An 11,053-nucleotide genomic window follows, 5' to 3' on the forward strand; every position below is an offset into this window, starting at 1 on the left:
AGGAAACTTTGTATTTTATTTCTTGAAACTTGAATCGAGAATGATTACAAATGTTTGCAAGAGGCCTATTTGCAGATTTAAGCCAATAGATTATAATAGAAAATGAACTCTTAGAATATCTCTAATGTTTTATTAGGAATCCAAAAATGTAATAAATTATATATAAGAAAGTAAAAAATAATTAATAGAGATATGGCCACCCACGACGAGATTCTTGACTTAATGAAGATCTTCTTGATTGAAATAAGAAAATGAGGACTTTTTTAGTTAATGAGATTTAATCATGCTTAGAGTAGGAGAATAAATGCTGTTTGCTTAGGAATTTGAGGTAAATCTATCCAAAATCTTGGGAAATAAAGTGAATCCATCCATGATCTTGTGGAGTATGTGCTCTTGATTTTTTTCCCATGTTTAATATGTCTCTTTGGAAAGAAGAATCTTGGTTAGGCAACTCGAAAAGATATAGTCGGCCTCTACCTTGATTGATTCCCAAGATAGTAAGATTTTGTGGCCTCATTTGGTTGTCGTTTGGGAGGAAATGGAGAGGAAAAATTCTCTTGTGGGGGAAAATCCCTCACATATGGGATAAGATTTTTCCATGTGAAATCCAAGATATCCTTAGACTTGAAGAAACCTTTTGGCTTGGTTAGGATGAGTTGGACATTGAGGAAACTCTTGATTGGCTTCCTATATTTGTAGAGATTTAGATACCTAAGAATCCACTAACTTAAAGACTCTTTATTGACTGATTTTTTCCTTTGTTGTCGGACAAACTAATGGTGGCTCCTCCTAAAGACCTTAACGGCTTGATCTTCCTCTAATAAGGCCTTCAAATTTTGGCTCAAGACTTTCTTCTTCATGGATCCATCTCTTGACATATACTTGAAAATCTTTCTTGAGTTTATTAGCTAATGTTCTTGAGCTTAGTCTAATTGATATTAAGATACTCATTCCATGTCACTCATATCCATCATGTGATGTGTCCAAGCTTTGTTTGCTTCTATTTGGGTGTTGTTCGTAGCCTAAACCACCTTGTTCTTTATTATGACAGCCCATCCTGTGACCTCCTAAGCTTGGATGGTCCGAGCCGCCTTAGATTGGGTCTTAATGCCCACTTACATGGAGCTTGCTATGAGGATCTCCTTTGGAATAGACTTGATCGTGTCTCTCTTCATTCATGAGGACTAAACCATAACCTTTAAAGTTGATAAGGCTGTGAGCTTCCTTGGATCTTTCCATGAAGTCGTGTGCTTCATTATATCCTCCCATTAAGTCGTGAGCTTCCATATAATTCCTCATGGGGTAATGAGCTTCCATATAAGCTCCCATATGGCTGTGAGTTACATGTTGAGTTAGGCTTTCTTCTTCTTTAACAAGACCATAACCTTTTAAGCTCATGTAACCATAGTTTCCTTTAAGTCCGTGAGGCCTTAAACTTATATAACCATAATTCCTTTTAAGACAATGAGTTTTTGAGCTTATGTAACCTCCCATGTGAGCTTGAGTTGTGTCTTAGGCATGAGTTAGAATTTGTGCTACAGGGATTCTTATAAGCACCAAAGAAGACTAGTGCATCATAAAAAGCTGAACAAAGTAGTAGAATCTCAAGTGGTTAGATTGAGAAAGAGAACGCAGACACAAGTGGTATAGTCAAACTTCTATATATGAGTTTACATTTTCTTCCATTCTCTCTTTCTTAGTTTATCTTTAATTTATTACTTTGTAATTGTTTGATATCTCATTCTAGCTCATACTTCATTTACATACTTGGAGATTTATTTATAAAGCTAAGCTCCTTATTATCATTAACTCATTCTATCATAATTACTTCTAAGGATTTAATTGAAAAATGAGATTTTAACTGTTATTCATATATTGTACATGCATTATTTAGTAAAAGTATACACAAGAGAATTGTTCTACTTTGAGGAAAAATATTGCATATAAAGAAAGTTGAATAACTATTTAAAATGTTTAAATTTTTAAAAAACTTAATTAGGTTGTCTTATAATTTGAACCAACACATTTCAATATCAATTATATGCATGCAATGAATGAACCATTCATTCTATAAAATAATAATTTTACATGTTGTGTTTGATTCAGAGAAAAAAATAAATAAATAAATCATATTTTGTGCTAAAGAATGAAATATGATTCATGTATAGGTACCTCATTGATTCCTAATAAATATTTGATCACTGTCAACTATTTCAACCACCAACCGAGAATATAAGATATGACATGAAATTCTCTCAATTAATAGAATATTTTATATATTTAACTCAATATTATCTTTATTTATGTTAAAATGATTAAAAATTTTACAAAAAATATTATAGTATTAAAATGTTGGTTAATTTTACTAAAAATTACTCTGCAATGAAATTCTACTAAATTTTTTTAGTTACTAAAATATACATGGAAGTATATGTTGTAGTGTTCTAATATAACTATATATATATATATATGTATATATTGCAATAAGTTAATAAATCATAATGAAATTTTGTTTTACATGTTATTACTTTTATCTGGCTTTTCAAAGTCCTATTATTAGATACATTCTTGGTTGACTTTATTCATATGAATTAGCAAATCATAAGACTATTGTTTATCTAACGTACCGTATAAAACTTTGACTGAATATTGGAATTATACAAATAACTAAATTCATGAATGTACAAGTGGAAATATAAATATGTGTTCCTCAAAGTTTTGAATCCTATTTCTCTTAATTAATTTTCTTAAACATATCTCTCCTCTTGCACTTTAAATTAATTTGCATTTACATGATGATAACGTGTGTATATATATATATATATGAATATAAACATAAGAATACTTGAAAAGCCATGAAGCTAATTAACAGAAAGAAGAAAAAAAAAATCCTGAGTTTCCTAAAAAAGCATCAAAATACACAGAAATTAGAAGCTTGGGAAATGATTGTGTGAAGGTTGAGGCATCTGTAAATCTGTGGTTGTTTGGTATGAATTATCTTCTCCCATCAAGCTCCTGCTCATATAATCCAAGAAAGCATATATAAAATTGCATTTGGCCATACATACACAACCACAATATATACATATATATATATATTTGGTTGATGTGTAGAAGAATATTATGGATAAATTACAGTTTGTTATTCAATTTTTTTTTTTTTTTCTCAAAATTCATGCATGTAATTTATTTCAATTAATTTAAAGATTTATAATTGAATGATTAATCAGTTAGTATAATAATATTGGTTTCAATATTTAAAAAACTAATGAAAAATATTAAAGTGTAAAATTAAAAATAAATAAATAAAATAAAACAGTAAAATTTAAAAATCTTACTCTCTTGGACGAGTAGCCCAAAGGGAACTGAGTGCTCTTAACCTGGCGTAGTACTCGGCGATTACTAAAAAACAACGTGCGGCTTGTCGAACTGTGAGTATTCGACGTAACTGATGAAGGGTTTGTTGTCTCAAGTTATCAGCCTATAATAATTAACCAAATATTAATTATATATAATTATCACAGTCTGTCTTATTTAATTGGATTCATATTTACTTACTTATTCTAATCATATACATTAATTTACCTGACGAACAAAACCTTCAAGATTGGAAATCTTGGCCAACGCAACCGCCATTTGTTGCATTCCGTCGACCAGGGGGCCACCGGCAATGGTGTCCATAAGAGATTGTTGGAGTTGTTCCAAACCTTGATACAAAGCTTCTTCTGCCTGCTGTGATGAATGCTGCAGACTGTATATCCCCATAACTTGTTGTTCGGTTAAGGGGTCTAGTTGGGATATTAGCATCTGATATGTACATATATAGTTATAGTTATAGTTAGATGTATGTATGTATGTATGTATTAGATAACTTGAATATTAATTTAAAGATAAAAAGTAAATAATATAAGTTTAACCTTGATTAGGTCGGAGGGTCTAAACCCTCCCATCCATATAAAGCAACGCTCTGCAGGAGTTGTCCACATTCCTGTAATGAGGTGAAATACATCTGATTTTGCAGCGATCCCTCGCAGTCGGAATATCTCATCATAATGTGAAATGTATCCGTCTACCATTACTCCGAGATCCTTGTCTGATAAATGTGCTTGCAATCCCCTTCTCAATTCCGATATGTGTCGTTCATCGTCCTCAACCCATCTCCCATACTCCATATCAAATATTGCACCTCCTACATATTAGAATATAAATTAATTTTCAATGTAATTAATTCTGAGTTCTCTCTTTCTAAGCTTCCCCATGATTCTTATTTTTTCTCTAATATTTTATCGATATAAAAAAATCTCTCTTGTTTCATCTATTTTTTTATTTTAATTAAATTCTTCATAAAATCTAATATTTATCAATTTATTTTTAATTTTCTTAATTCTATTAACAAATGAAATAATTTAGATAGAAGGGGCCAAAATATCAATTAGTGAATCATTTGAAATTAGTTTTACATTAATAAATTAAATAATTTTTTAAACTAAAATTAATTTTACATACATACCAGGGCTTATATTTCCTCCTCCACCGCCACACCCAACCAAGAACAGACCCTTTCACACAACAACCAAAATTATTATTATTATTATTATTTTTTTCTCATTAAATTAAATTATTAATTTTAAAAAAAATTTGTAAAATAAACCTGAGACCGTGCTCGTTGAAGATCTTGCTCTAGCTGTGTAAGCTTTATCCTACTTGATTCTAGCTGCTGCACGTACGCCTGTTTAAACATATATATACAAAACCTTTAAATTATCATCATCTCCTACATGTATATACATACATATATAAACATAAACACAGAGGCATATTCATACCTTTTTCCTTAGACGGCTTTTCCTGGCAGCTTCTCTATTTTGAGCTAAACGTCTCAACGTCTAAATATATTAAGGTACATATATAAATATATATATGTATATGTATACACACATAATAGATATATAGATGAGTGCATGTATACATATGGGGTTTGTTTTAATTAATACCTTGGCGTCAAGTTGCTTGTCTGAACTTGAAACCTTTCTCTGCACAATTCAAAACATATATAATTAAGAAAAAGAAAAAAATAAAAGAATTAGTAGTGGTTGGCTAAGGGAAAATGATCGCATAAATAGACAAGAATTTGGTGAGTAGAAGAAGGAATTAAAGCATTGGTTCGGTGGCTGAAAAGCCAGATATATAATATTTATATATACAGAAGAAAATAAATATTAAACAAAAACAAGAAAACAGGAGGAAACTGACCCATCAAAATATTTTTTAGCACAATTATTTTGGATATTTTAATGTTATTTTGTGTGTGGTATAATTATTTCTATATAATATTTTCTCTAATTGACTTTTGTTTTCATAGTGTTCAGAGGTTTAGAAGGAGACTGGTTTTTGTTGATCATCATTCCTACTTTCAATATGTAGATATATAACATAAAAGATGATACGAAATGATTTATTAGAATTAAAATTTAGTATAAATTTAGAGTGTATGTCTTTGGTTACAGTTACACATATTTCATGTCAGAAATCAGAAGGAAATTCAATTTCTTGTCTTTGGGTTTTCTTTCATGTGGGTTGTTGGGATTTGTGTTCTTTTAGGATTTGCAGAGAGTTGAAGACGATATATATACATATATATACATAGACAGGTGTGAAATAATGGGTAAGAAAGAAGTTAAGGATGAGATAGATAGACCTTGTCTTGGGTTGGTTTTGGAGGCGTTTGATTGTTTGATGAACCTGGTGTTGAGGCATCATTTGCCATATCTACTTGCAGGTGATGATGATGATGTGAAGAAGAAGAAGAAGAAGAAGGCTTAATAGTTATAGGAGATTCTAGGTCTAGCTGTGCTTCAGAGACACTGTTCAATCCTGATCCAGACTCTTCTGTGCTCTCTCCTCCTGATTTTGAACTTCCCTGCAACATTAAAACCACTTTTAGTTATATCAATCTCATGTTTATAGATATATATATATGTATGTTATTAAGTTAAACCCAAAAGAAAGATGGTCAAAGAGGGAAGAAACTACTCTTGGGGTGTGGTGGAATCTGATTGGCCAAGAAGGGAACATCTCCAGAGTAGCTGCAGGTCTGGCTTCTGTAAATAAAGCTGCAAATAAAAATCTTCCATATAAACACTCAAAGATTTTTCAGGGAACCAAACCCAATATAATACTACACAATATAGCATCAAAAAGGTAATTCTTCTGTGCGGTTATGGAGTAAGTAGTAGGTTTTTCTAACTTTGTATCCTCACGCCTTTCAACTCTCTTCCTTCAGCATCATTACTCTGCTGGAAATGGCATGTATATATATACATATATATGTAGTATATCCTACTCTATACATATTCAAACGTCACAAAAGCAGGAAGAGATTTTTTTGAAAAAGAAAAACAAGGCCTACATGCCTTTGCCTTCATCATTACTAAGCTTAACTCCTTGCAGAACAATTGCTTCTTCCAACTCTCCAAAATCAAAAGCAGACCCTTCTTGATTGCTAATTAACACAAAAAAACAAAAATCCATCAGCATAAATTAACATTTCTGCAAACCCATGTAATATAATCACTCAAGTTCGGATATTTATGTATACATAAATAATGGAATATTACATGAAGCTTGCGGGGTTGTTATTGATTCCATGAACAACATAAGAGACATGATGATGATGATGGTTTGAAGGTGGTGAGTCTGATAAACCCGTTTCTCCAATTCTGTGGTTCGCCATACAAGAAACTTCCTTTAAACAACTTTCATCTTCAATACACAAATTATAAAAACCAGTCAAGTTTCATGGAAAATGAAAAGACAAAACCAAATACAAGCTCTTTTCAAAGTTTACTTACCTTTGCTTTTGATGTTAAGTATAATTCTTTGAAAGAGTCCTGTTTAATTTGCAGCAAAACTCAACCCAGCAGAAAAAGATAGAGAGAGAGACAAGAGATCAAAGCTTTCTTGTCAAAGTATGTATGTAAAGTAAATAGGAAAGAAATAAGCTCCAGTCTTTTTCTCAGGTATATATATATATATATATACACACACACACTTATTATATATCTAATCTTTTTTTTTTTTGGGTAGAAAAAGATTTGATCTTTCATGGGTGTCTCTATCTACTTTTTCTGCTTCTATGTGAAGGAACCTTACTTATTTCACCACAACCCTCTTCTTCCTTCTTCGTATGTAGTAAAACTTACTGTCACCATTTTTTCGAACTCAGAAAATCTTGTCCTCGATGGCAGACCTGTCTCAGGCTCCCACCATTGGGTCCTGTCCTCTGATTATATTCTAAAAAAATGCAGATGAAAAAGAAGCCACTAGAATCACTACTGACTCCCACTCCACTCTCTCTCTCTCTGCCTTTATAACCGCCTGTTTTTTCTGATTGGTTCTTTTGGGGAAGACCTCTGCAGGCTCAAACTACTTATTGCACAAAGAAAATTATATTCACCCATTAAAAAGCTTTAGATGAGACAAGGTTTTGTGTCATAAAAGAGAAGCCAAAAGAGAAAAGACACAAAATGGGAGTTCCTTTTCTTAATTTTTTAATTTTTATGGTGAAAAGTCGTATCTTCTGATAATTAAATAAATGACCAAATTGATATTTACATTTTGTCATTCCAAATTCATATTTAAAAGTGTCCAAGAGTTTCTTTTGAAGATACAAGTAAAAGGGGGGGAGGGGGGGAGCAACTTAAACTAAATTGCAAGAGATCCAAATGCCAAAATGTAACTCAAACTTATGTAAAAGACCATATGGGAATTCATGATAATACGAGAGCAAAAGCATAGCATATAGAAAGAAGCTCATGAACTCAAAAGGGTATGATTTAGGGTGGAGGGCTCAACATATATATATATATATATAAATATACTAATTGTAAGTTTATGGTTAATACAAAAAAGATTATAATAATAGATAGTAAAGAAGCAAAATCCACTTGTATAATTTAATTGACAATGGATTTATTTGGTATTATCCCCTTTGTTGATGGGTCAACATCCATTCCCTGTCATCACCTAAATCCCATGCCTTCTTTAAGATTTCTTCTCTTTATTTCTTTCGATTAATATATATATATATATTTACTAATTAGGGAAGCTGACCTTCATAAATCTATCCCCACTTTAATAACATATATAATTACTTTATTTTTTGTCTAATCAAATATATGTTATTTACGTCAATTATAACCAAGCGTTTTTTTTTTTTCACTACAATAAGCATTATTGATAAATGCCTTCACACATTTATATATGTGTTTATCTATCATGTATATATATTATATATATATATATATAGAGAGAGAGAGAGAGAGAGAGAGAGAGGAGGGTGTTTAGGTAAGGGACCAAAATTGGTCGCTTTTCATAAAAAGAGGCAGAAACAAATATTTTATGTTGGGGTCATCTACTTTTTTTTTTTAGGTTAATATGCCTTCTACCAATTATTCCTTAATGATTGGCCTTAAAATTAAACATATGCATACATATATATATATATATATATACATGTAAAGGAATTATATTCGTGGATTTGGTGAAAATGTTTATTATAATTCTTTGCAAAGGCTTGTATCAAGATTGAGGAGAGTTGATTGGTCCAGATTAAATCATGTAAATCACAGCATCTTAACTCATTGCTTATAATCTAAGCATCATATTTGTATGCTACAGGATATATATATATATATATAATATTATATATCATGGTTTAATTTTGAATTATCTTGTACCTGCTCTTCATTGTCCAAAATTTATGTATTGTATTATATTTATACTATTAATTAAATTATCCAAAATTTATATATTATATTTATATTGCTAATAAAATTATAAATATAATATCAATAATGCAAATTACTGTCAATACAAAATTGCAAATATAAGTAAAGTACACAAATTTTATAAGATTTATATTCATTCATAATAAATATTCTTAAGTTAATTTATTACATTTGAATATAAAAAATATATTTTTTTTATTAAAAACTAAGAGTATCTGGTGCTTAATGTAAAACTTTAGCTCGTAGCTTAAAATTTAAAATCTCAACTCTATAACTAATAATTTTCAATATACTTTTACATATATTGACACGAAATCATCACTTTCATCAAAATTATCTTAAAACTCAAGTAAAATTATCAGAAGAATAATAAATCATTTCTTAAAAAAATTACAATTTCACAACTTTCAACATCACCGTGAGAGCCTATAGAAAATATTATTTAGTTAATTACTAACTAATTAATTCGTATTTATAACAAATATATTGAAAAACACTATTACCTACAAATTTATTATATGAGAAATAAATCTAAAAAAGTTATATAACTCTCCAATTGTAAATCTATTTTGTATCATTGTATATAATGAATAATTAATCACTTTTAGAATGAGAAAATAAAGAACATATTTACTGGAATCCATAAAAAATTTTGTGCAACACACTCGATTACGACTATCATCAACTTTGACCTTCGAAAGTACATGATCACTAAAGAACGGACATTACACATTATCTAAAGTCTCTATTGACTAGAACATTCATTTTTTTTATCCTATATTAACAAAAATAAATAAAAATTAATTCAAAAACATCATATTTTAAAAACTAATACAGTCTTCTATATGATTCATAAAGCATTTGACCATCCAGCCAAAAGTTTTATATTTACAACATATTTTGTATCTTTCACATTTACAAAATTTCTATATGTTCAAGTAGGACTATACTCATAAAATTTTTTATTGCTGAAAATTTTTCATTATTATCATTCATCTTGAAAACTAAAAATAAACTTAATTAATCTCAAATAAAAGTTAATGCTTAACAAAAGGACAAAAAAGAGACCTATAACAAGATATCAAAGATTTGATACAATTACTTGAATCAAATTACAATCCTTATCTACACATTTTTTTTATATCTTAATATTAAACCAACTAAATATTCCAAACAAAGGTGATGTAAAATCCAGAATCAGTCAATGGGATTAAAAATCCAATATATAATTTACTATAAAAACTTAATCCGTAATAAATTCTCTCTGCTTAACTCATAATCAATACGTAATTGAGAACTAAGATAATTGAAAAAAGTAATAAAAATTGTTAAAACGCCATGAGATTATATAGATAAGTAGAACTAATTCTCCACTCAATGAGACAGTTAAAGAACCCTCCCAAAGAGCACTCATAATAACCAAAAGCTAAAGTTTGAAAAAAAACTTGAAATTTTATCAATTTGACTTGATGTGTTTACAACCAAAGTAATAAGGCCTTTATATAACCATAAGCTTTACTAATTCAAGTAGAAATCAAAAGCTAAATCCTAAGGATACTAATTCTTAAACTTTATCTAGGACACTTTAAGTTGAATTCCAAAATTGAATTCTCTCGAATCAAGGTAATTAAATTTTGTTTTAGGGCACTTCAAGAAATCCTAGGGAAAAAAAATTGTAACACAATTTTAGATACAATAGAATTTAAACACACAAATGTAAATGGTTTATGTTTAAGTATGATACTAAGTAACTAGGATATAATTAGTTACTTAGTGATGTAATGGAACGAAAGCACAACAAAAGAAAAAAACATAGAGTATAAGAAAAACAATATAGACATGATATTCTTGTTTTTGTTTTTATTTTATGATGGATATAAATGGATTTAGAGAATAATCGAAAGAATAAATATGCAAAGATAGATTATGCAAGATAATAAGATCTATTTAAAATCTAATCTTTGATACCAAATGATACGAAACCTATATCAACCAATCTGATCAAAATTCCAACATAAAATTTAGGATAAAAACTTAATCTCTAAATAAATCTTTCATACTTAACTCGCAATTAACCTGTGATTAAAAACTAAGATAACTAAAAAAAAATCAATAAGAGCTGAAAAAAGCCAACGAGATTAACTCGATAAGTAGAATCAATTCTTTACTCAACAAGAAAGTTGAAGAATCCTCTCAAAGAGTACTCACAATAGCCAAAAACTAAAGTTTAAAAAAAAAATTCAAATTTTATTGATTTGACTTGA

At 29.4% G+C, this 11,053-nt stretch overlaps 1 protein-coding gene across 2 annotated transcripts; it reads right to left on the minus strand.

The window, feature by feature from the left end:
* Positions 1 to 2,728: 2,728 nt before the first annotated feature.
* Positions 2,729 to 7,375, minus strand: TGA9 (bZIP transcription factor family protein). Of its 2 annotated transcripts, none has more exons than XM_088213426.1 (13): positions 6,852 to 7,375; positions 6,618 to 6,762; positions 6,414 to 6,502; positions 6,034 to 6,113; positions 5,699 to 5,920; positions 4,995 to 5,033; positions 4,827 to 4,886; positions 4,652 to 4,729; positions 4,511 to 4,559; positions 3,918 to 4,189; positions 3,586 to 3,807; positions 3,339 to 3,481; positions 2,729 to 3,015 (listed from the first exon to the last, which is right to left on the minus strand). In XM_088213426.1, the coding sequence occupies exons 2-13, from the start codon at positions 6,731 to 6,733 to the stop codon at positions 2,928 to 2,930; spliced, it is 1,458 nt and encodes a 485-aa protein (XP_088069552.1). In that variant the 5' UTR covers positions 6,734 to 6,762; positions 6,852 to 7,375; the 3' UTR covers positions 2,729 to 2,927. The 2 variants fall into 2 exon arrangements, with proteins under 2 accessions (XP_088069552.1, XP_088069553.1); XM_088213427.1 differs by having other exon boundaries at positions 6,618 to 6,719; positions 6,852 to 7,374.
* Positions 7,376 to 11,053: the final 3,678 nt, after the last annotated feature.

This window comes from Carica papaya, chromosome 2, assembly GCF_054855325.1.
Source record: "Carica papaya isolate Zhongbai chromosome 2, ASM5485532v1, whole genome shotgun sequence".
Taxonomy (NCBI): Eukaryota; Viridiplantae; Streptophyta; class Magnoliopsida; order Brassicales; family Caricaceae; genus Carica; species Carica papaya.